Below are 26,105 nucleotides of genomic sequence, written 5' to 3' on the forward strand. Positions count from 1 at the left end.
GGAAATCAACTCCAATTGATTTTAAGTTGGGAAATCTGTTCCCAAGTATTTACACGCATAAGAGAGACACATGATCATATAAAAATGTAAGCAATGTTTGAAATTATGTCTTAGTCAAATATTATATGTTTAGGTTTCTTGCAGTCTACAAATGATTTGTTATGTTCCCATTGTTGGGGCTGAAAGACATGTAGCCCTATCTTGTCAGCATATCTATCATCTTTGGTTGATGATAACACTGTCAGAAAAACACCGCACTTCCGTAGCAGGCGTGTGGTGCGTTCAAGAACGTCAAACCTGCATTTTTCATTGTGTGTAAAAAAAAATTTTTTTTTAAAAGACAGCATTTACAAATAATGTCATAACCTTGTTCGAGATTGAATTGTTGCGTGCCTCTGAAATTTGTTTAGCGGATTTATGATAATTGAACAGTTACTGACCTGCCTTCAAACAAAATGGGCTTTCAAGGTTACTTTATTGCAGACATATCACATCACCCACTGTCCATGTATGCAGGAATAAGTATTGTTGGAAACGTTGCACAAATTACACCTGAGACAAAGAATAGACAAGAGTATCACTCAAAATAAATTATCATATGATGATCAGACCTGTACACCACGTGAATGTCAAAGGATGAAATAAGGTAATGGATAATACAAAATAAAAAGCTGTATCGTATATAGGACACGTTTTGACAGAGATTGTGAATATTTTTATTTATTTAACTAGGCAAGTCAGTTAAGAGCAAATTCTTATTTACAATGATGGCCTACCCCGGCCAAACCTGGACGATGCTGGGCTAATTGTCCGCAGCCCAATGGGATACTGCCTGGATTCGAACCAGGGACTGTAGAGACGGCTCTTGTATTGCGCCACTCGGATATCCTCGTCTTTAGAGGGATTTACTCTGCTGCTACTAGCTGTTTATTATTTATGCATAGTCACTTTACTTTTTTTAGTAAGCATTTCACGGTATGGTCTACAACACCTGTTGTATTCGGCGCATGTGACAAATACAATTTAAATTGATATTTGAGGTTTCATCACATAGTAGGGTATGTTATAGTAATATTTGAAACCCAAATAATTCTGCCATTCCTCTTTGAATTCTAAGGGTCAGACTAACAACACCATCGTTACCTGAATATGACCCGAGTAGCCCACCCGAACATGGCCCGGGATAATTTGGAACTCCGCGGGAGGGGCACTTCACTTCCCGTAATTACGAGTGGATACCGACCGTCATCAGACGAGAAGAGCAGATCCGAATTGAATTTCAACGATTAATACCATAACGGAGGAGGTGAGAGTAACATTTAATTTGACAATAATCATGTACACGTTGTAGATGTACCATACGAACTTACTTTACGAACGTTGTTTTATTGATACTTTGGGTGGGAGATATGGAGATTTAGGCTACTTTAGAAAGTTGTGATAATGTTAGATAACATAAGAGTAAAACAACGGCTCATCTCTCCTGACTGACAATCACACTGTGATCACATTAGTTTTTAATAGTAAAACAAAGGCTCTATGGTGTTTACTCCAAACGCTGTTGAGTTCCGTTTTGTACAACTACTGAAGTTGTTCATGCATCGCGGTACTTCCGTCTTGTGCGTGTGATAGCCACACAGAGACCCTCGTTTTAGATTCGGTTTGAAAGTACTTTACTGTCGATACTTTGTCTCAAATTTCTACACACAAAATGAAAAAATCGTCGGACAACAAGTTCAAATTTAATTGTATTCAACATTCGCGAAAGAGACAGGGGACATATGTGTGTGTTTTGTCCACAGAATACCACAGTGTGAGTCGTAATACCCATAAAACCTAGCGGTTAAACAAGGAAATGTTTTTCACCATTCATTTTCCCCATAGGGGATTTTAGAAACACTTAAAATAAGGACTGTGTTTCGTGTAGGCTTACCCTGGCGTGACGTTTTCATAACCGTTTAAATGTCTCTAGGAAGAGGTGACTCCACTGTGGGGCTTTATAGAAATGAATGTGACTATGTTGTCTTAAGGGACAGCATAGGAACGTCGGGGGGGCTACTCCCTCTCAAACGTGCTGTCACTGCAAATTACTGTTGGCTGCAACTATGTTAAAAACCAATTAGGGACTGTACATTATTTATAATGAACGATACCAGGAGAACAGTTGACCTCTGAAAATGAACATGGGTGGCCCTCCCTTGAGGAAAATATATTTTTACCCTACCATCCCTGAACGCTTGAAAATGAGAAAGTGAACCCCCCCCCCCATACCCAAAATTATAATCAAAACATAAAGTGGATAGCAGAGAACATGCCTACGTTTTTACCCTCACTCCTAGGACAGAACAGAGCTTTAGATATGAAGCTTCAGAAAATGTACTTTGTTTTGTAAGCATTACATTACAAAGTAGCCAGACGGTTGTGGATTTGCAGACCACTGAGGACAAGGGTAGAGTTGAAAATAACTACGTTATAATAAATGCACTGCATGAATCTATCATCTTATTTGCAGTCTGAGAAAAAAATGCCTTTTATAAACACACCTCATGACTGGAGACAAGCATCATTTTTTTTAAATACCACAACAGAGCACGACAACGAATGAGCAGATGCTGCAGCACCGGATACATTTTGATTTCTATACAGGCTGTTGTTAAAAAAGAGGATAGTCTAAGTTTGGGACTGTGCTAAAGTTTTCTAGCAATTGTAAACATTTAGAGCAGCAAAATCAGTTACAACTGAAGTATCTGATTCTAAATTAATTTGGGAAAAAGCCATACATTTTTTTACAAAGCAGCTGCATATCTGACACTGAGTATAGCAAATATATAAAAGCATACCAGTTCCATTTAAGGGCCAAATAATTGACGGCTGTGTCAGACCGGTTGCAAAATAGTTGGGAAGAGATATTTGATGTGCTGATTCTATGGCAAAGGGTTTATGAACTGATAAACAAAACAACGCTGGATTTAAACACTTTTTTTCAATTTAAATTATACAGAATTCTTTCAACCATAAAAATTATATAAAAATATATATATATATATATATATATATATATATATATATATATATATATATATATATATATATATATATATATATATATATATGCAGGATACAACCATCCCAGCTCTGCAGCTTTAGCTGCGAAGAGACAGAATAATTTGATCACTTGTTTTGGTACTACCCATATGTAGCTTGTTTTTGGTAGCAGATTCAGGAACGGTTGAAAAATCACAACATTAATTTAAAGCTATCTTTGCAAATTGCTCTGCTGGGTGTCTTGAAAAGCCATGGTCAGTCGATCAATAATATAATAGTACTTTTTGTAAAGGTGTTCATCTTTCATTTAGAATCTGTGGAACTATGCGTATAGACAGGTTCAGAACTTTTGTGAAACATCACAGCACAGTTGAAAAATATATGGCAAGTAGAATTCAAGACTGGATGGTTTTTAGAGATAAATAGGCGGGCTTAAGGGTAGATGAAGGGTGGGATTAGAAAAGAAAAAAGACAACAAAATAGATAACTAATGGAAAGTCTACCATTTACCATGTCTGTAAAATGTATGTATGAGCTGGAAGTAGAAGCCTAAGTATTGTTGCCCACTAGGTTTACTCCAATTAGGGGAGGTAGAGTTAGGGGAAAATAATAAAGGGAAATGTATAAAAAAAGATATATATATATATATGCAAAAAAGATATACAATGCATTTGGAAAGTATTCAGACCCCTTGACTTTTTCCACATTTTTCTATGTTACAACCTTATTCTAAAATTGAGGAAAACAGTTTTCCCCTCATCACTCTTCACACAATACCCCATAATGACAAAGCAAAAACAGGTTTTTGACATTTTTGCTAATTTATAAATAAAAAACCCCTGAAATATTACATTTACATAAGTATTCAGACACTTTATTCAGTACTGTGTTGAAGCACCTTTGGCAGCGTTTACAGCCTTGAGACTTCTTAGGTATGACGCTACAAGCTTGGCACACATGTATTTGGGGAGTTCTTCCCTGCAGATTCTCTCAAGCTCTGTCAGGTTGGATGGGGAGTGTTGCTGCACATCTATTTTCAGGTCTCTCCAGAGATGTTAGATCGGGTTCAAGTCCAGGCTCTGGCTGGGCCACTCAAGGATATTCAGACACTTGAATGTCCTGAGCGCGCCGGAGCAGGTTTTCATCAAAGATCTCTCTGTACTTTGCTCCGTTCATCTTTGCCTCGATCTTGACTAGTCTCCCAGTCCCTGCCACTGAAAAACACCACCATACATCACCGTAGGGATGGTGCCATGTTTCCTCCAGACGTGATGCTTGGCATTCAGGCCAAATAGTTAAATCTTGGTTTTATCAGGCCAGAGAATCTTGTTTTTCCATGGCCTGAGAGTCTTTAGGTGCCTTTTGGCAAACTCCAAGTGGGCTGTCATGTGCCTTTTATTGAGGAGTGGTTTCCGTCTGGCCACTCTACCATAAAGGCCTGGTGGAGTGGTGCAGAGATGGTTGTCCTTCTGTAAGGTTCTCCCATGTCCACAGAGGAACTCTGTAGCTCTGTGAGAGTGACCATCGGGTTCGTGGTCACCTCCCTGACCAAGGCCTTTCTCCCCCAATTGCTCTGATTGGCCGGGCAGGGAACACATTAGGAGCGATCTGTATTCCTCTATTCCTCCATGCAGGTTCTTTCCAGATCCTTGATATCCTTCGTCTGCGCTTATGGGCCCCCCTCTTTGAAACCACAGGTTTGAAATGGGAATAAAGTCAGGAGACTGAGATGGAAATGGCAAAATGTTGATTTTGTGGTGAATTAACAATTGGTTTGTGAATGGTGCCAATAATTGTATAGGTGTGTTGTACATGAATAATTGTACATGAGTGGACTGGAGCATATCTACTTGAAGTGCCTAGGGAGTAGGTGTCCATTTGGAATAAAGCAATATACATGGTTATAACCCACCCCTTCCTCCCTGCCCTAACTTTTACAAAGTTTAAATACATTTTTTTGTGCAATAATACACAGAGTTATATAAATATAGGAATACGATTAGAAGCCTTTTGAATTCCCCTATACTAATTTCTGGTGGGAAAAAATGCCATTTAGTTTTCCCCTCCATCATTCCTACTCTACAGCAGGGGTTACCAAATGTTTTCACTCAGGACCCTCTTCCAGCATTGGGGAACATTCTGCTGTTCACACCCCTCTTGTTGGCGGAGAGAAAATGTTGCAGGTTTAAAGCTTATTTCTGGCAATTTTACACATTTTGTCAGGGGGTGCAGAGACAATTTGGCAGTTTTTAAGCACATTTTCTTGCAATTCTATACATTTTGCAATTTCTAATGTCTATTCATGTGATATTTGAGTGACTCAAACATTAGAACAAACTGTATAGGCTAACAAAACCTAGCTAAAAACATTAGCTGATATGAGATAGTTGACTTGGACATTTATGACAAGATATAAATAGCTCTCTAAGAGGAAAACTTGATGCACTACCCAAATAGCACCTTATGCATTCTATTATTACAACTTTCAAGAGTAAGTTGAAAGCTGGACTGAGTTCTTAAAAAATATAAATACATATATATATTCAGTACCAGTCAGTTTGAACACACTTACGCATTCCAGGGTTTTGTCTTTATTTTTACTATTTTCTACATTGTAGAATAATAGTGAAGACATCAACATTATGAAATAACACATATGGAATCATGTAGTAACCAATAAATTGTTTAACAAATGAAAATATATGTGAGATTCTTCAAAGTAGTCACCCTTTGCTTTGATGCCAGCTTTGCACCCTCGCATTAATCACACTGTGTTGTTGATCTACTAGTGGAACACGTGAGAATATTTACCATCCATTTTTACTGTGTTAAAATTGAATTAGAATTGACTTAGGCAATAGTCATCACACCGTATTAATGATGTACTACCTGCCATTTTGTTTGTGGAAAACTTTAGTTATATGCACTCAAAGTTCACTGTAATATAGAATAACCAATTATTTTACCCACTTTTTAAGTTGGCATAATATGGGCATCTTTTCATGGTATGATATTTGAAAGGCGCAAAAATTAATGAATCAATTTGGTATAATTTTTATTGTGAATTTGTGGTTCAATTTAGCGCCATCAGTTATGCTATCTATCACTCATATCCATCAGAGAGATGTGGTGACCAGCTGGAGGCTACATAATAGGGGACATCTGTAGACAGTAGGACATAGGACACTTTACACTAATTGTGTGTGTGTGTGTGTGTGTGTGTGTGTGTGTAGGTAACCATGGCAACAAGGGGTCATTCCTCATGTTCCTCGATGAGTAACCACACCAAGGAGAGAGTGAACATGGCTATGGTGACCCTGGAGAACTTCTACTGTAACCTGATAGACCAGCATGAGGAGAGAGAGATGAGGTGGGTGTTCTGCACCATGCTCACACAAACTGGAACTCTGAAAAGCAAAGATGATTCCTGAAAACATGTCAGAAGCTAAGAAGGCAGCACAGTGGCTTGCCACAAACGAGGAGAAGAGAGTAGAGGTGTGACACATCACGTGTTCTCTCTCTGCTTAGAGCCCCACACTGCCTGGTGCCTGGTGTGTGTGTGTGTGTGTGTGTGTGTGTGTGTGTGTGTGTGTGTGTGTGTGTGTGTGTGTGTGTGTGTGTGTGTGTGTGTGTGTGTGTGTGTGTGTGTGTGTGTGTGTGTGTGTGTGTGTGTGTGTGTGTGAGAGAGTGTGAGAGTGTTGGTGGACTGTAACTTTATCACACCATTTCTTTATGGAAACCCCTTATTAGGAAGAGAGTATGTGTGTGGTTGAGAAAAAGAAAGAGGAAGGAAGAGAGAGACAGTGTTTTATACAGTTAGCTCAGGGGCTAGAAGCCGTTACAGACGTCTGAAAGGGAAGTTATGCCCAAAGCAAACTCCCAGTTACAGCCAATGTTCCCTCAAAAAAAATTAGGCACTGAGCGAATTTAAGGTCTGCTGAGCGCAAACTTGAATGTTGTGAAAATTCTGTGCCACTTCTGGCGCGCGTTTGCTGTGAACACTGAAGCTGTACCCGTTTGGTCAAGTTGGCTACTGTGGGTATTTGATCATAATGTAGACCTACCAGAGTGGCCTACCATCAAAAACGATGGAGAAAATGCATCCCATAACATTTTAACATGGAAATAGCTGTTGAATTTTACAGCCTACAGTTGCAGCCAATATGTGGTTTTCAATGTAGGCCTACATTCCATGAGACTTTTGAAAAAACATCATGGCTTGACATTAACCTGTTTATTCCAGTTGTCTTTCAGACAAGGTGACTGAAAATGTTGTTGTGTTGTTTGATGCAAGAAACCACAAAATAGAATGCATCATTATTCCCATACCATTATTACAGAGAATCAGACAAATAATGCTACCTTCTGCCTATTGGCTACATAGCGTATTCAAGCCAGTCTCAAAATACAACACTGTTCTTTACCTGACTTGCTTTTCAAAGATGGCTAGAAATGCACATGTTTTGTGATCTTGTAGGGAGCAACCACTCCCCCATTGCTGACTACAAATGATCTATAACTATGTTAATAAGTTCCTAACTAGTACAGGTCAAATGTACACACCTGGCTACATGTAGCTCTAGCTTTGATCTCAAAACACGCGGATCAACTCACAACTTCTCATGCTGTAAACACAGTCCAGTTCAAAGTGAATGGCACAGATCCATATATGACAATGGTCTATGTGCATATAGGCCATCTGCGGTATGGCTTACCGGTCTGTGAAGAGTACAGGCCTCAGTTTTGCCTGTCAATGCAATAGAATCCTACTCTGTTCTTCTTACAACAAAAACTCTTGCATAGTTAGTTTTGCATGCTAAGTCTTGCATAGTTTATTTTGTCTCGGTTTGTTGCATTGAAAGTGGCTTTTATTATGTTGATTCGATCACAATTCCCACAGTAAAGGGAAACGTTGATAGTGTTAAATAACGGGGAAAACTCTAGAAAGTTGAGTGTAGAAAGTTGAGTGCAGTTCAATCTTGTGCTTCTCTACGCGGGCTGCTATTTCTTCTGTGGGGCAGTCCCGGGGGAGCTGTGCACCCGCGCTCGCATGCAGCTTGGAGGGAACATTGGTCACAGCTCAACCTACCCACCAATGTTTATGGTTTGTTTCTCTTTGAGAATGTATGAATGGGCCATTCTAATTCTGTTACCGTTCCTCCATAACTGTCCTGTAGAAATGAAACAGCAGGTAGTGTAGTGATCAGTAGGTTGGGAGGTGTCTTCCTGAATCAGCATATTTGACCATAACCTTTGCCTCTTGACCCTTAACCCCTATTTCGTTGCCAGGCAACAGAAGCTGGAGATGGTGATGGAGGAGGAGGGGCTGCCTGATGAAGAGGTGAGTAATAGTTCTAGCAGTGGCACGTGCTCTCTCACACACACACACACACACACACACACACACACACACACACACACACACACACACACACACACACACACACACACACACACACACACACTTACACACAACCTGTGTTGCAGAAGCGTATTCGGCGCTCCCAGCACGCGCGTAAGGAGACAGAGTTCCTGAGGCTGAAGAGAACCAGGCTGGGATTGGATGACTTTGAGTCCCTCAAAGTGATTGGTCGAGGAGCTTTTGGAGAGGTAAGCATACATGGAGCTATTAGAATTCTGAACACGTCTGAACACAAAAACCGCACAACTGCCTAATCCATTGTTTCAGAAAATGTATTGATGACGATAGTGTAAATGCCCTTGCATTGGCTATGACCTCGTGAACTTCTTGCTGCCATGTTGGCTCAACTTTGACCTTTGTCCCCTGACTTCCAGGTGCGTCTGGTCCAGAAGAAGGACACAGGCCACATCTACGCCATGAAGATCCTGCGCAAGGCCGACATGCTGGCGAAGGAACAGGTGTGTGTGTGTCTCTCTCCCCCTCTCGGTCTCATTTTGTCTCTCCCTCTGTCTCCCCCTTCTGTCTCTCCGTCTCTCCCTTTTGTCTCTCTCGGTCTGTCTCTCTCTCTCTCTCTCTCTCTCTCTCTCTCTCTCTCTCTCTCCGTCTTGCTCTCTGTCTCTCAATACAATTTGCTTTATTGGCATGACGTAACAATGTACATATTGCCAAACTTACTTTGGAGATTTACAATATTGTCAACAAGACAAGAGTAATAACAATAATCAAGGGTCAGAATAACCATATATTGAACAATAACAATAAGCATAAAGGACATGTGCAGGTTGAGTGGTCTGCTAGACACTGTTCCTCATCTTATGGCAGGCAGCAATGTAGTGCGCTGCCAACCCACAGCTCTCTGTGTCCTCCCCCAACAGGACGGGTAGCCTATTCTCATCAGAGAGGTATTTGAAACCTTGAATAAGTGTTTCCAATTTGGGGAAATTACACTCTCTAATTGTTTTATATATTTTTTAAATGTTGTCAGGAAATGCAGCTCTGTCTCAGGTTCTGCTGTGGTGCAGTGGTTGCACAGCCTTTCCTCTACAGGGAGCCCGGTTTTCCGGTGTCTACCCTTCTCAATGGCAAGGCTGTGCTCACTGAGCCTGTACTTTGTCAAGGTTTTGATCAGTAGCCATGGGTAAATAGTTAGCCACCGTGTGCTGTCGATTTAGGGCCAGATAGCACTGCATTTTGCTTTGTGCTTGTGTTTCCCAATAAGCAGTGTAGTTTTATTTTGACTGTGTTGTAATTTGGTTTATTCTGATTGACTGGATGTTTGGGTCCCGAGGCTTCAGTGTGTTTGTAGAACAGGTTTGTGAACAGCCACAGGACCAGCTGGATGAGGGGCTCTTTTCTTTGCTCAGCTCTTGGCATTGCAGGGCTTGGTAATGATATGAGATGGGGTCACTGTATTTTAGATTTTTCTAAAACTTATTTGCTCTCTTTTTAGTTGTTATTATTAGTGGGTGTTGGCCTAATTCTGCCCTGCATGCATTGTTTGTAGTTTTCCCCTGGACATGTAGGAGAATCTTACAGAACACTGCATGCAGGATTTTAATGGGGTGTTTGTCCCATTGGGGGAAATCTTGTTTTGCAAGTGGACCCCACACCTCGCTGTCATAAATTGGTTCAATGACACATTCAATTAGTTGTAGCCAAATATTAATAGGTAGGTTTTTTACAAACTTTTTACCCCTTTTTCTCCCCTATTTCGTGGTATCCAATTGGTAGTTACAGTCTTGTCTCATCTCTGCAACTCCCGTACGGACTCGGGAGAGGCGAAGGTCGAGAGCCGTGCGTCCTCTGAAGCACGACCCAACCGAGCCGCACTGCTTCTTGCCACAATGCCCACTTAACCCGGAAAACAGCCGCACCAATGTGTCGGAGGACACTGTACACCTGGCGTGCGTGTCAGCTTGCACTGCGCCCGGCCCACTACAAGAGTCGCTAGTGCGCCGTAGGACAAGAACATCCTTGCCGGGCCAATTGTGCGCCGCCCCATGGGTCTCCTGGTTGCGGCTGGCTACAACAGAGCCTAGACTCAAACCCAGAATCTCACACTTAAACCACTGCGCCACTCGGGAGGCCTGAATTAGCTTTTTAATGGCGAGAATGCCCTGCGTGCTTTCTCTCTCAATTCATTCACTGCCTCATTAAGGTGTCCAATTGAGCTTAAACATAAGTAATTGCAGTGTGTGCAGTACTCTATATATTTTGTACCAATTGAGAACTAATTCCCTGAGATCTGGATCTTCTCTGGAAAATCATTATTTTTGTATTTTTGGGGTTTACTGCCAGGTCCCAGGTCTGGCACTACTGCTCTCACAGGTCTAGGCTCTGCTGTAGGCCATGTGCTGTGGGTGACAGCAGGCACAGGTCATCTGTGACGAGCAGGCATTTTAACCTCTGAATTGTGGAGACTAACACCAGAACACACGTGGGTTTTCTAGAATAGTGGCCAATTCGTTGATGTAAATATTGGAGAGTGCAGGGCTCAGATTGCAACCCTGGCAAAGGCCCTTTCCCTGGTTAAAGAATTCTGTTGTTTCCTTGCCCATTTTAATGCTGCATGTATTGACAGTATACAATGATTTAATTATGTCATATATTTTACCCCCTACACGATTTTCAATACTTTTGTAGAACAGTCCTGTATGCCAAATAGAGTCAAATGCTTTTTGGAAGTCGATAAAGCAAGCGTATATTGCGGTATTATTTTGGTGGACATGTTTATCTATCAGGGTGTCTAAGGTGTAAATATGATCGGTCATGCAATGTTTTGGTATAAATTCAATTAGGCTTTTACTCATGACATTGTGCTTATTAAGGAAGTTTAAAACTCTTACATTTATAATACTACAGAAAACCTTCCCCAGGTTGCTGTTCACACAAATGCCTCTGTAATTGTTAGGGTAAAATTTGTCTCCGTTCTTAAAGATTGGGGTTATGAGTCCTTAATTCCAGATGTCAGGGAAATAACCTACACTCAGTATCAAATGAAACAGTTTCAATATATCCAATTGAAATGTTGCACTAGTTAATTTGAGCATCTCGTTTAGGATGCCATCAGGTCCTCATGCTTTTTTAAATGTGAGGGCCTGAAGTTTCTTATTGAGCATCTGGTCAGTAATTCAACTTCTCATGAATTCCATTCAACTTCTCATGAATTTGGCATTGTTCTGCGTTTGTCAATTTGAACAGTGTTGTAGTGTTTTAAAATGGGTTGTCCATTTTGTATCTCTAATTCCTCTAGTTTCGATTCTTATTTAGGTTTTTCCAATTTTGCCAGAAGTTGATGTGTTTATGGACTCCTCAATTAGTGTCAGCTGCTTGCTGTTGAACTGTGCTTTTTTGGTTACGAGTGTACGTTTATAGAGTTTTAAAGTCTCACAGTAATGAAGGCGTAGTTCACCATTATTTGGGTCTCTGTGCCTTTGGTTGGATGTGTTCTAAGTTTATTCCTTATACTTTTACAATCTGCATCAAACCAGTCGTCATCTGTGGTCTTTTTTAAACTTAAAAAAAACAAAACAATTTCAGTTGTGCTTCTTTTGCAGTTTTCCTGAATATATCATTTTTTAAATTATTTTTTACTCTGAGTGGGTGTGGTATCCAGAAAGTTATCTAAGAGTGTGTGGATTTTTTGGTTACTGGTTGCTTTCTGGTATTCGTCTGGGCTGTGAATGTGTGGTTTTGAGGAACACAGTAATTTGGCTGTGATCAGACAGAGGTGTTAGTGGCTTGACAGTGAATGAGCTGAGAGAGAAGGGGTCAATGTCTGTGATCATATAGTCTACTGTGCTGTGGCCAAGAGGTGAGCAGTAGGTGCATCTCCCCAAAGAGTCCCCCCGTACCATTGACAAAGTACAGACCCAGGCTTCTACAGAGCTGCAACAGATCCCTTCCATGGTTGTTGACGGTGCTGTCACTGTTGTTTCTATGGGGAGATGAAGACAGTTAGAAACAGTATGGCCTGTAATAAAGCTGTCCCCCCTTGTGGTCGTTAGATCAGGTAGGGGTCCTGTGCACTCATTTGTGTCCCCACAGATGAGCACATTTCCCTGGGCCTGGAAATGGCACGTCTGTTCCTCAAGGGTGGGGAATATCTTATGTTTTTCAGTTCTAACCGAATGTGATATTTACACATTTTGAGGGGATCAAGTAGATGTTGTAGTTTGGATTTGTACCAAATTATCAATCCTCCAGTCTCTGCCTCTATTGACAGAGCTGTGTTTCTGTGACGGCACAATTACCTCTGTAGCCTGTGGGACAGTGAATGACAATGTCAGCCTTACACCATGTCTCCTGCAGAATGATTACCTCTCTGTAGCCTGTGGGACAGTGAGTGACAATGTCAGCCTTACACCATGTCTCCTGCAGAATGATTACCTCTCTGTAGCCTGTGGGACAGTGAATGAAAATGTCAGCCTTACACCATGCCTCCTGCAGAATGATTACTCTCTGTAGCCTGTGGGACAGTGAATGACAATGTCAGCCTTACACCATGTCTCCTGCAGAATGATTACCTCTCTGTAGCCTGTGGGACAGTGAGTGACAATGTCAGCCTTACACCATGTCTCCTGCAGAATGATTACCCTCTGTAGCCTGTGGGACAGTGAGTGAAAATGTCAGCCTTACACCATGTCTCCTGCAGAATGATTACCTCTGTAGCCTGTGGGACAGTGAATGAAAATGTCAGCCTTACACCATGTCTCCTACAGAATGATTACTCTCTGTAGCCTGTGGGACAGTGAATGAAAATGTCAGCCTTACACCATGTCTCCTGCAGAATGATTACATCTTTAGCCTTGGGACAGTGAATGAAATGTCAGCCTTAGTTTATGTCTCCTGCAGAATGATTACCTCTGTAGCCTGTGGGACAGTTTGAGTGACAATGTCAGCCTCTAACCATGTCTCCTGCAGAATGATTACCTCAGTAGCCTGTTGGGACAGTGAGTGACAATGTCAGCCTTACACCATGTCTCCTTCAGAATGATTACTGCTCTGTAGCCTGTGGGACAGTGAGTGACAATGTCAGCCTTACACCATGTCTCCTGCAGAATGATTACCTCTCTGTAGCCTGCCTGGGACAGTGAGTAACAATGTCAGGCTTACACCATGTCTCCTGCAGAATGATTACCTTGTAGCCTGCTGGGACAGTGAGTGAAAATGTCAGCCTTACACCATGTCTCCTGCAGAATGATTAGCGTTGTCTGCTAGCCTGTGGGACAGTGAGTGACAATGTCAGCCTTACACCATGTCTCCTGCAGAATGATTACCTGCCTGTAGCCTGTGGGACAGTGTTGTCTGTCAGCCTTACACCATGTCTCCTGCAGAATGATTAGCCTCTCTGTAGCCTGTGGGACAGCTGGTTGCTACTGTCTCCTGAGCAGAATGATTACCTCTGTCTGGCTGGCTGAAAATGTCAGCCTTACACTATGTCTCCTGCAGAATGATGATGTCTGGCATCTTTAAGATTTAACTGCCAGTGCTAAACTCTTCAGTCCAAAGGTTGAGTTTGGCCCTGAATGTTCCACATACTAACTGATAGGTTGATGAGTTTAGGCCCTGAATGTTCCACATGCTAACTGATAGGTTGATGAGTTTAGGCCCTGAATGTTCCACATACTAACTGATAGGTTGATGAGTTTAGGCCCTGCCACATGCTAACTGATAGCGTTGTGAGTTTGGCCCTGAATGTTCCACATGCTAACTGATAGTGATTTCATGTTACAAAAAGCAAAGAATAGGCGTCAGAACTGGCTGGCTAAGTTGTTCCTAGTGAGATAATGGATAACAGAAAACGTTGGCTGGCTGGCTGGTTTCTTCTGCCGATTCATTGAGCAAGATAAGCTTTTGGCTGGCTGGCTGGTTGCTGCTGCCCGAGCAGAGATATGTGGCTGGCTGGCTGGCTGTGTGCTGCTGCCCGAGCAGAGATAGCGTTGGCTGGCTGGTTGCTGCCCGAGCAGAGATAGCGTTGTCTGGCTGGCTGGTTGCTACTGCCTGAGCAGAGATGGCGTTGTCTGCTGTGGCTGGCTGGCTGGGCAACTGCCTGAGCTGCTGCTACTGCCTGAGCAGAGATAGCGTTGGCTGGCTGGCTGGTTGCTGCTGCCCGAGCAGAGATAGCGTTGGCTGGCTGGCTGGTTGCTGCTGCCTGAGCAGAGATAGCGTTGGCTGGCTGGCTGGTTGCTGCTGCCCGAGCAGAGATAGCGTTGTCTGGCTGGCTGGTTGCTGCTGCCCGAGCAGAGATAGCGTTGTCTGGCTGGCTGGTTGCTGCTGCCCGAGCAGAGAGCGTTGGCTGGCTGGCTGGTTGCTGCTGCCCGAGCAGAGATGGCGTTGGCTGGCTGGCGTTGTCTGGCTGGCTGGTTGCTAGCGTTGGCTGGCTGCCCTGCCCGAGCAGAGATAGCGTTGGCTGGCTGGCTGGTTGCGTTGTCTGGCTGGCTGGGCTTGCTAGCGTTGGCTGGCTGGCTGGTTGCTGCTGCCCGAGCAGAGATAGCGTTGTCTGGCTGGCTGGCTGGTGCTGCTACTGCCCGAGCAGAGATAGCGTTGTCTGGCTGGCTGGCTTGCTACTGCCTGCCCGAGCAGAGATGATGACTTGGAATGGAAAATAGCGTTGTCTGGCTGGCTGGTTGCTACTGCCTGAGCAGAGATGATGACTTGGAATGGAAAATAATAAAGTAATGAAATAAAAAAGGAAGTTATACACACAACTGAAATATTGTATTTATTGATGTCTGCTCAGTGTGGACCTGACAGAGACAATGGAAAATTGTCAATGTTTTGGCAGTTGAATGTTCAATATTTTTTCCTTTGGAATTTCCATAAATCAAATCTGAAATAGTTTTAATGTCATTATTTCTTAATTAATTTAATGTTTAAAAATAATCGTAACCAAAACAATTTTTTTAAATAATCAAACCGAAAACGAGCGACCTCAAAAAGCACTATTCGCTCAGTGCTAATGAGTGTAGAGAGAATATCTCTGTTAATTCTGCATGATCTGTGTTGTATTTCTATGTTAGGTGGGCCATATCCGGGCTGAGAGGGACATCCTGGTGCAGGCAGACAGTCTGTGGGTGGTCAAGATGTTCTACAGCTTCCAGGACAAGATTAACCTCTACCTACTCATGGAGTTCCTACCTGGAGGTCAGTGGAGGCTGGTGGGAGGAGCTATAGGAGGATGGGCTCATTGTAATGGCTGGAATGTAATATATGGAAGGTATCAAGCATATGAAACCACATGTTCGACTCTGTTCCATGCATTACATTCCAGCCATTACAATGAGCTCATTCTCCTATAGCTCCTTCCACCAGCCTCCACTGCTGGAGATGTGGGTGTTATGTTTGTCCATGTCCATGTCCATGTGCATGTTTGCAGTCGTGTTTGTGTGTGTGTGTGTGTGTGATGCTGATGGTCTGTGTTGCATCCCCTGCAGGTGACATGATGACATTGCTGATGAAGAAGGATACTCTGTCAGAGGAGGAGACTCAGTTCTATGTGGCTGAGACGGTATTGGCCATAGACTCTATACACCAGATGGGCTTCATACACAGAGACATCAAACCTGACAATGTACTGCTGGACTCTAAGGTACACATACACACTACCTGGTTGAAATTACATAATTACAAACAGGTTTAAATATGGTTGAAATTACATCATTACACACAGGTTTAAATATGGTTGAAATGACATCATTATACACACACAGACAGGAGAGTGACATCAGCATTATAATGTGGTGATCTGTCTGTCGACCCTGTCTAGATTAATAAATCCACACACAATTTCACAGTCACCACAGGAAGTGTGATTTCAGAAACACTCTCTGATGTTGTTACACAGTATTACTGAAACATCCCCAGGAAGTGTGATTTCAGAAACACTCTCTGATGTTGTTACACAGTATTACTGAAACATCCCAGGAAGTGTGATTTCAGAAACACTCTCTGATGTTGTTACACAGTATTACTGAAACATCCCCAGGAAGTGTGATTTCAGAAACACTCTCTGATGTTGTTACACAGTATTACTGAAACATCCCCAGGAAGTGTGATTTCAGAAACACTCTCTGATGTTGTTACACAGTATTACTGAAACATCCACAGGAAGTGTGATTTCAGAAACACTCTCTGGTGTTGTCACACAGTATTACTGAAACATCCACAGGAAGTGTGATTTCAAAAACACTCTCTGGTGTTGTCACACAGTATTACTGAAACATCCACAGGAAGTGTGATTTCAAAAACACTCTCTGATGTTGTTACACAGTATTACTGAAACATCCACAGGAAGTGTGATTTCAAAAACACTCTCTGGTGTTGTCACACAGTATTACTGAAACATCCACAGGAAGTGTGATTTCAAAAACACTCTCTGGTGTTGTCACACAGTATTACTGAAACATCCACAGGAAGTGTGATTTCAAAAACACTCTCTGGTGTTGTTACACAGTATTACTGAAACATCCACAGGAAGTGTGATTTCAAAAACACTCTCTGGTGTTGTCACACAGTATTACTGAAACATCCACAGGAAGTGTGATTTCAAAAACACTCTCTGGTGTTGTCACACAGTATTACTCAAACATCCCCAGGAAGTGTGATTTCAGAAACGCTCTCTGGTGTTGTTACACAGTATTACTGAAACATCCCCAGGAAGTGTGATTTCAGAAACACTCTCTGATGTTGTTACACAGTATTACTGAAACATCCCCAGGAAGTGTGATTTCAAAAACACTCTCTGATGTTGTTACACAGTATTACTGAAACATCCACAGGAAGTGTGATTTCAAAAACACTCTCTGGTGTTGTCACACAGTATTACTGAAACATCCACAGGAAGTGTGATTTCAAAAACACTCTCTGGTGTTGTCACACAGTATTACTGAAACATCCACAGGAAGTGTGATTTCAGAAACACTCTCTGGTGTTGTCGCACAGTATTACTGAAACATCCCCAGGAAGTAGTGTAGTACAGCTAACCGTGTGTGTTTTCCAGGGCCATGTGAAGCTGTCAGACTTTGGCCTGTGTACAGGGTTGAAGAAAGCCCATCGGACAGAGTTCTACAGGAACCTCAACCACAGCATCTCCAATGACTTCAGTGAGTACAACAATAAAGCCATATGTGATTCATTTCAGTTGATAAAACTATACAACTTACAGTATACAATTCCTTCAGAAAGTATTCACACCCCTTGACTTTTCCCAGCCTGAATATAAAATTGATTCAATCTTCTTTTTTTTGTCGCTGGCCTAAACACACAATACCCCATGATTTTTGAATGACTACCTCATCTCTGTACCCACACATAAAATTATATGTAGGTCCCTCAGTTGAGCAGTGAATTTCAGACACAGATTCAAATAAAGTTTAAGAGGCTCCTCTTTAAGAGGCTCCTCAACTTTAAGAGGCTCCTCTGTCCTCCACTTGTTACCTGTATTAATGGCACCTGTTTGAACTTATCAGTATAAAAGACACCTGTCCACAACCTCAAACAGTCACACTCCAAACTCCACTATGGCCAAGACCAAAGATCTGTCAAAGGACACCAGAAACAAAATTGTAGACCTGCACCAGGCTGGGAAGACTGAATCTGCAATAGGTAAGCAGCTTGGTTTGAAGAATTCAACTGTGGGAGCAATTATAAGGAAATGGAAGACATACAAGACCACTGATAATCTCCCTCGATCTGGGGCTCCACGCAAGATCTCACCCCGTGGGGTCAAAATGATCACAAGAACGGTGAGCAAAAATCCCAGAACCACACGGGGGGACCTAGTGAATGACCTGCAGAGAGCTGGGACCAAAGTAACAAAGCCTACCATCAGTAACACACTACGCCACCAGGGACTCAAATCCTGCAGTGCCAGACGTGTCCCCCTGCTTAAGCCAGTACATGTCCAGGCCCGTCTGAAGTTTGCTAGAGAGCATTTGGATGATCTAGAAGAAGATTGGGAGAATGTCATATGGTCAGATGAAACCAAAATATAACTTTTTGGTAAAAACTCAACTCTTCGTGTTTGGAGGACAAAGAATGCTGAGTTGCATCCAAAGAACACCATACCTACTGTGAAGCATGGGGGTGGAAACATCATGCTTTGGGGCTGTTTTTCTGCAAAGGGACCAGGACTACTGATCTGTGTAAAGGAAAGAATGAGTGGGGCCATGTATCGTGAGATTTTGAGTGAAAACCTCCTTCCATCAGCAAGGGCATTGAAGATGAAATGTGGCTGGGTCTTTCAGCATGACAATGATCCCAAACACACCGCCCGGGCAACGAAGGAGTGGCTTCGTAAGAAGCATTTCAAGGTCCTGGAGTGGCCTAGCCAGTCTCCAGATCTCAACCCCATAGAAAATCTTTGGAGGGAGTTGAAAGTCCATATTGCACAGCAACAGCCCCAAAACATCACTGCTCTAGAGGAGATCTGCATGGAGGAATGGTCCAAAATACCAGCAAGTGTGTGAAAATCTTGTGAAGACTTACAGAAAACGTTTGACCTCTGTCATTGCCAACCAAGGGTATATAACAAAGTATTGAGAAACTTTTGTTATTGACCAAATACTTATTTTCCACCATAATTTGCAAATAAATTCATTAAAAATCCTACAATGTGATTTTTCTGGATTTTTTTCTCATTTTGTCTGTCATAGTTGAAGTGTACCTATGATGAAAATTACAGGCCTCTCTCATCTTTTTAAGTGGTAGAACTTGCACAACTGGTGGCTAACTAAATACTTTTTTGCCCCACTGTAGTCTGGATTCGAACCAGGTTGTCTTAGACCACTGTGCCATTTGGGAGCCCTTTGTGCATGGTGAAGTTATTAATTACACTTTGGATGGTGTATCAGTACACCCAGTCACTACAAAGTTCACATTTTCATTATGGGAAATTGTGTGTAAATGAGTGAGAAACAATCTATTTAATAAATTTAGAATTCAGGTTGTGACACATCAAAATGTGGAATAAGTCAAGGAGTATGAATCCTTTCTGAAGGCACTTATTTGTTGTACATTTTCCACCGATGTGTGTAGTTATAATTGAGTTGTGCCTGTGACAAATAATGTTTTCTTTACAGCATCTCAGTACATGAACTCCAAGAGGAAAGCAGAGACTTGGAAGAGGAACAGACGCCAGCTGGTGGGTGTCATGGAGCTCTGGCTACCTTCAATTACTACTCAGCTTACCTTAAACCTCCTCATAAACACAACAGGGATGACTGTAGTATACGGTTTCACAATGACCTCTGTTTAAAAAACAGTGTTGGTTGTGTTTATTTACTCATAGGAAAAAGTGTTCTCTCATGTGAAAGAGTATAGCAGCTCCAAAGAAAATCCATTTTGTCACGCTAGAGAGCCTGTTGTTCGGTAGAGACTGTCTCTGGATGGAGTCTCTGGATGAAGTGAGGAAGGGCAGCGTAGGAGCACAGACACAGTACAGTACACATCTGATGTGCAGGTGGTTGGAGTCCTGTCCCTGTAAGGAGATATACAGCACACTCACTGTTACGTCAGTTACATTTCCGCAGCAAGTGTATGGTATCGTTAGAGAAACGTCTGAGGTCGATTTGGTCAATTCAGGACTTTTCTGGTAATGCAAATTTAACTTGTGAGCTATAGGTTGTTTTACGGTCTGGGCTATGGAGGTTGTCCTACTGTCTGGGCTATGGAGGTTGTCCTACTGTCTGGGCTATGGAGGTTGTCCTACTGTCTGGGCTATGGAGGTTGTCCTACTGTCTGGGCTATGGAGGTTGTCCTACTGTCTGGGCTATGGAGGTTGTCCTACTGTCTGGGCTATGGAGGTTGTCCTACTGTCTGGGCTATGGAGGTTGTCCTACTGTCTGGGCTATGGAGGTTGTTTTACTGTCTGGGCTTTGGAGGTTGTTTTACTGTCTGGGCTATGGAGGTTGTTTTACTGTCTGGGCTATGGAGGTTGTCCTACTGTCTGGGCTATGGAGGTTGTCCTACTGTCTGGGCTATGGAGGTTGTCCTACTGTCTGGGCTATGGAGGTTGTCCTACTGTCTGGGCTATGGAGGTTGTTTTACTGTCTGGGCTATGGAGGTTGTTTTACTGTCTGGGCTATGGAGGTTGTCCTACTGTCTGGGCTATGGAGGTTGTTTTACTGTCTGGGCTATGGAGGTTGTTTTACTGTCTGGGCTATGGAGGTTGTCCTACTGTCTGGGCTATGGAGGTTGTCCTACTGTCTGGGCTATGGAGGTTGTCCTACTGTCTGGGCTATGGAGGTTGTCCTACTGTCTGGGCTATGGAGGTTGTCCTACTGTCTGGGCTATGGAGGTTGTCCTACTGTCTGGGCTATGGAGGTTGTCCTACTGTCTGGGCTATGGAGGTTGTCCTACTGTCTGGGCTATGGAGGTTGTCCTACTGTCTGGGCTATGGAGGTCCTACTGTCTGGGCTATGGAGGTTGTTTTACTGTCTGGGCTATGGAGGTTGTTTTACTGTCTGGGCTATGGAGGTTGTTTACTGTCTGGGCTATGGAGGTTGTCCTACTGTCTGGGCTATGGAGGTTGTCCTACTGTCTGGGCTATGGAGGTTGTCCTACTGTCTGGGCTATGGAGGTTGTTTTACTGTCTGGGCTATGGAGGTTGTCCTACTGTCTGGGCTATGGAGGTTGTCCTACTGTCTGGGCTATGGAGGTTGTCCTACTGTCTGAGCTATGGAAGTTGTTTTACTGTCTGGGCTATGGAGGTTGTCCTACTGTCTGGGCTATGGAGGTTGTTTTACTGTCTGGGCTATGGAGGTTGTCCTACTGTCTGGGCTATGGAGGTTGTCCTACTGTCTGGGCTATGGAGGTTGTCCTACTGTCTGGGCTATGGAGGTTGTCCTACTGTCTGGGCTATGGAGGTTGTCCTACTGTCTGGGCTATGGAGGTTGTCCTACTGTCTGGGCTATGGAGGTTGTCCTACTGTCTGGGCTATGGAGGTTGTCCTACTGTCTGGGCTATGGAGGTTGTCCTACTGTCTGGGCTATGGAGGTTGTCCTACTGTCTGGGCTATGGAGGTTGTCCTACTGTCTGGGCTATGGAGGTTGTCCTACTGTCTGGGCTATGGAGGTTGTCCTACTGTCTGGGCTATGGAGGTTGTCCTACTGTCTGGGCTATGGAGGTAGTCACATTTTGTGACATTTTGACGTTCTGAAGGTTTTTTCCCGACTAAGACCTCTGCAAAAACGTCAACATCTATTACAGATTTCTTGATTTATCTTAGATTAATTCTGACTATTTTGAAGCAGTGTTACTGGCTATGTTGTTGCTATGGTGTCTCAAGAGGGTCATACAGTAATATTGCAGTAAGAACCTAGTCTGCAGGCACCTTAACCCTCTCCTCTACTCATCTCCCTCTCTCCTTTCTCCCCTGTCCTCTCCCTCTCTCCTTTCTCCCCCTGTCCTCTCCCTCTCTCCTTTCCCCCTGTCCTCTCCCTCTCTCCTTTCCCCCTGTCCTCTCCCTCTCTCCTTTTCCCCCTGTCCTCTCCCTCTCTCATTTCCCCCTCTCCTCTCCCTTTCTCATTTCCCCCTCTCCCTCCCTCTCATTTCCCCCTCTCCTCTCCCTCTCTCATTTCCCCCTCTCCTCTCCCTCTCTCATTCCCCCCTCTCATTTCCCCTCTCCTCTCCCCCTCTCATTTTTCCCCCTCTCCTCTCCCTCTCTCATTTTCCCCCTCTCCTCTCCCTCTCTCATTTCCCCCTCTCCTCTCCCTCTCTCATTTCCCCCCTCTCATTTCCCCTCTCCTCTCCCTCTCTCATTTTTCCCCCCTCTCCTCTCCCTCTCTCATTTTTCCCTCCTCTCCCTCTCTCATTTTCCCCCCTCTCCTCTCCTCTCACCATTTCTCAGGCATTCTCCACTGTGGGAACTCCAGACTACATTGCCCCAGAAGTGTTCATGCAGACTGGATACAACAAGCTCTGTGATTGGTGGAGCCTGGGGGTCATCATGTATGAGATGTTGATTGGTAGGAGGGATATCTGTTGATTGGAAACACAGGCCCTAACTTAAGAGTGGCATTAGTATCTGAAACCTTTGTGTAAATCATGCATTGATGTCATTTTGACGCAAGTTATGATTGAATTAGGATTGCTGTCTAAATATCCCTCTCTCTCTCCAGGCTACCCTCCTTTCTGTTCAGAGACGCCCCAGGAAACCTATAAGAAAGTGATGAACTGGAAGGAGACTCTGGTGTTCCCTCCAGAAGTACCTATCTCAGAGAGGGCCAAGGATCTCATCCTCAGGTCAACACCAGTACTACATATCAACATGTTGAAAAATAGAGCGAGATGAATAAACATTCTGTAGCTTACTGTACAGCATGTTGCTCTTAAGAAGAATGAACATCAACTAAATGGTTACAATGTAATCTCAAGCTAGTTCTGTATCTATGGCAAGCACACTTCTATATCCCTCTGTGGTTGTTCTCAGGATCTAAACATGTCTATTTTACTGCTTAGGTTCTGCTGTGAGGGAGACCATCGGATCGGGGCGACAGGAGTGGAGGAGATCAAGAGAAACCTGTTTTTTGAGGGAGTCGATTATGACCACATCAGGTACACAGGGACTACTTACAAGGAACAGTTTATATCTAAATCAATGAGGTTTTTATACCTCAGTGGTCCAAATGTCCAGGCCTCACTACAGTTTTGCATTTGTCACCCATCACAGGGAGAGACCTGCAGCGATCCCCATTGAGATTAAAAGCATCGACGACACGTCAAACTTTGACGAGTTCCCTGAGTCAGACATCCTTTCACCCACAGGTGAGAGAAAGACAGACCGTTTCAGCAGAAACTATTTTCCTGTGTCTCAGTTGATTATTATTCTGACTCTGTGTGTGTGTGGTTGTACAGTATACCCTGTGACTATCAACTATAAAGCTCACTCCCTTTCTCCTTATCTATTTCCACTCCCTCTTTCCTCTCCCTCTTCTCTCTCCCAAGCTGCAGCAGCTCCCACCAAGTCCCCAGCAGCAGCAGCTGCAGCGGAGGCTGACTATAAGAATAAGGACTGGGTCTTTATCAACTACACCTACAAGCGCTTTGAGGGCCTGACAGCCAGGGGAGCCATCCCTTCCTACATGAAGGGAAGTAAGAGATGAACTGTGACCCAATAACTTGCGCTGCAATGGCCCCCTGAACCCCTCACCTCCCAGCAACATCCAGATGTCTTCACTTCACTGTTCTATTTCATATTACCACAAATATGAAAAAAGCAAAATATCAGTTTATTTTGACAGTTCAGTTAAACTGTGTTTATGAGGTAAGTATATTCCCTGCAGACCTCCTGAACCAGGATTCATTATACCCGGTGAATAAACGGTTGTGACCACTGTTTGACCTTTCTGCGAATGTAAAACTTGATCTTAGAAACCGGGATAGCAGCTTTGATTGAGTAGGACCCAATGTCTCAAAGCTGAAGCCTAACTCTAACCTTCCCAGCAGCACTGAACAGCCGTAGAGCCGCCCCCTTTGTGCCCCTCCAGAACCTTCTCCCTATTCCTCTCCTCAACCAGTCAGACTGTTCATAGGAAAACGTCTCTACTGTCCTCTGGGAGCTGGCAGGTTCCCAGCAGTCTGTATCACTTCCCCTGTGATGTCATCAGATCACTGCTTGCCTTCAAGGGAGGAGTTAGACGATTGCTATTTTAGGGTTCTATTTTGGGGATTTTTGTGATGTCACCAGTTAGTGAGTGAGAATTTTCAACAAAGGACAGAAAATTCCATCGTGGTCTTGCTACTCCTCTAGAAATATAAGCAAGAACCACTTCTCCTTTACTGCCTTTGTTGTGCCCAGTTATTTTTCTTCTCTAATTTTGTATAATACAGACATTTTCAATAAGGTTGATTCTAAATGCTGTTGGATTGAAATAGTATTAGTTTTCAGGGATATAACTAATGCTGGTTGTGTGTGTATGTTGAGCTGTCTGAATCTGCCTTTACCCAAAGAACTACAGGAGCTGTACAGTAGTTTAACATTTGAATCCCCCCTTCTTTAATGTCAAGTTGTTTCATTGCATGATGGAAAGATCTGGACTTTCGCTCTCACAACTTACTTACTTGATTTTTTTTACAGCCGGACTTTCTAAAGCTGGTATTTAAGGAAAGGATTCTTATTTTAGTCTTCAGTTCTTTTCCATATAGTATTTTTAACTCACAAAGGTACCACTGTTTTATGAATAACGCTGGTTATTCATGAATTTCGTGTACATTTTAGAACTTCCCTAAATATGGAATTTCAACTGTCATATATCTGAGTTTATAGCACTTTCAGGTGTGTGTGTGTGTGTGTGTGTGTGTGTGTGTGTGTGTGTGTGTAAACTTGTTCTCACTTTACTGGAGTAACTACAGGAGACTTTACTAGAGTAACTAGTAAATCATCTAATTATTATGCCATCTGGTAGTAGTACAGCTATGGAACACTAACCATTTGTTCAAAGTCTTAGAATTTTCAAGAGAATACAATGCTAAGTGCTATGTAACTTCTTATGCTTAAAGGTCATTACAAAAGGTAATTCCCATATAGTTACCCTTTAGTAATACCTTTGTAAAGTGTCCTTTCCAGATGGACGACTGAATGACGTTGAAGTGTAGTTTTCTACTCATTCTAGTTTTCACTCGAGTGCTATAAGGTGTTTTTATTGCCGGAGAAGTAAGCCCTGAGCAGCTGCTTAGAATGATAGACACACAGGCTGCGTTTACACAGGCAGCCCAATTCTGGTATTTTTTTTCACTAATTGGTCTTTTGACCAATTAGATCAGCTCTGATATTGATTTGATGTGAAAAGAATCTGATGTGATTGGTCAAAAGACCAATAAGTGAAATAAAGATACCAATTGGGTTGCCTTTGTAAACGCAGCCTTACTACTGTAGTGCTGTTTGAAAAGGTACACGTGACAAACAGGCGGTACATTACTTTCCATTATGTCTGCTGATGTGTTTAACAGATATCCATATGCAAATGACTACATGTATAAACCGCAATCATTTCTCTCTGCTGGATGACACATACAGTATACTATGCATAGATGTGAGTGTGTGTCTTATTGAATACTTCTATGAGGTTTTGAATGTTTTCAGCTCAACCACATTTCTCTGCAAAGAAAAAAGCTTTAAATGCTAAAATGATATCATCATTCAATAAAAGTTTCTTACAACTCTGTGGCATACTGTCTGTGGCTTCATGTGTATGTCTTTGTCAGGACAGCTATCCCTTATATAAGATGTCAACTTTAGGTTCTATTAGGCAAAACACAAAATCAGAAAGTTAGTTCAGTCGTCAATATATTTATTCAAATTTCCTCTGCAGCTGTGAAATTCTTGGAACAAATTCTTTGAAGAAAAACTATGTACATAACCTGAAACAATATTACTGAACGGCAACCTTCATATAAACAATTTCCATAGTATAAAATGTAATCAGCCATAAAAGGAAAGAAAACAGCACACACACACTTAATATAACACATGGGGGGGTAAAGTATTAACAAGACAACTGAACAGATACACACTAGTAGGTCTGGTTATATGCTGTAAACATCCTCCTTGTCCAAATCCGTGTTTGTATGTGTGCGTACATGTACAGATGTAGGATCTTAATTTGACCGGTATTGTTGCAGCAAAAGTATCCTGCAG

At 42.8% G+C, this 26,105-nt stretch overlaps 2 protein-coding genes across 4 annotated transcripts; both read left to right on the plus strand.

Annotated features, from left to right (window-relative positions):
• Positions 1-1,157: 1,157 nt before the first annotated feature.
• On the plus strand, positions 1,158-25,635 carry LOC112254871 (serine/threonine-protein kinase 38-like). 2 transcript variants are annotated; one of them, XM_042324658.1, is made up of 14 exons: positions 1,158-1,306; positions 6,279-6,415; positions 8,335-8,386; positions 8,533-8,655; positions 8,842-8,925; positions 15,490-15,613; positions 15,904-16,058; positions 17,469-17,571; positions 19,549-19,610; positions 22,317-22,434; positions 22,588-22,711; positions 22,928-23,023; positions 23,139-23,233; positions 23,414-25,635. In XM_042324658.1, exons 2-14 carry the CDS (start codon positions 6,285-6,287, stop codon positions 23,569-23,571), a joined length of 1,425 nt encoding a protein of 474 aa, XP_042180592.1. In that variant the 5' UTR covers positions 1,158-1,306; positions 6,279-6,284; the 3' UTR covers positions 23,572-25,635. The 2 variants fall into 2 exon arrangements, with proteins under 2 accessions (XP_042180592.1, XP_042180593.1); XM_042324659.1 differs by having other exon boundaries at positions 23,420-25,635.
• LOC121846811 lies at positions 19,617-21,854 on the plus strand. Of its 2 annotated transcripts, none has more exons than XR_006083794.1 (2): positions 19,617-20,869; positions 20,919-20,939. XR_006083794.1 is itself a non-coding variant. In XM_042324660.1 (2 exons), the coding sequence occupies exons 1-2, from the start codon at positions 20,110-20,112 to the stop codon at positions 21,140-21,142; spliced, it is 933 nt and encodes a 310-aa protein (XP_042180594.1). In that variant the 5' UTR covers positions 19,617-20,109; the 3' UTR covers positions 21,143-21,854. The 2 variants fall into 2 exon arrangements, 1 of the variants encoding a protein (XP_042180594.1); XM_042324660.1 differs by lacking the exon at positions 20,919-20,939 and adding an exon at positions 20,970-21,854.
• Positions 25,636-26,105: the final 470 nt, after the last annotated feature.

The sequence above is a fragment of the Oncorhynchus tshawytscha genome, linkage group LG07 (genome assembly GCF_018296145.1).
Source record: "Oncorhynchus tshawytscha isolate Ot180627B linkage group LG07, Otsh_v2.0, whole genome shotgun sequence".
Lineage (NCBI taxonomy): Eukaryota > Metazoa > Chordata > Actinopteri > Salmoniformes > Salmonidae > Oncorhynchus > Oncorhynchus tshawytscha.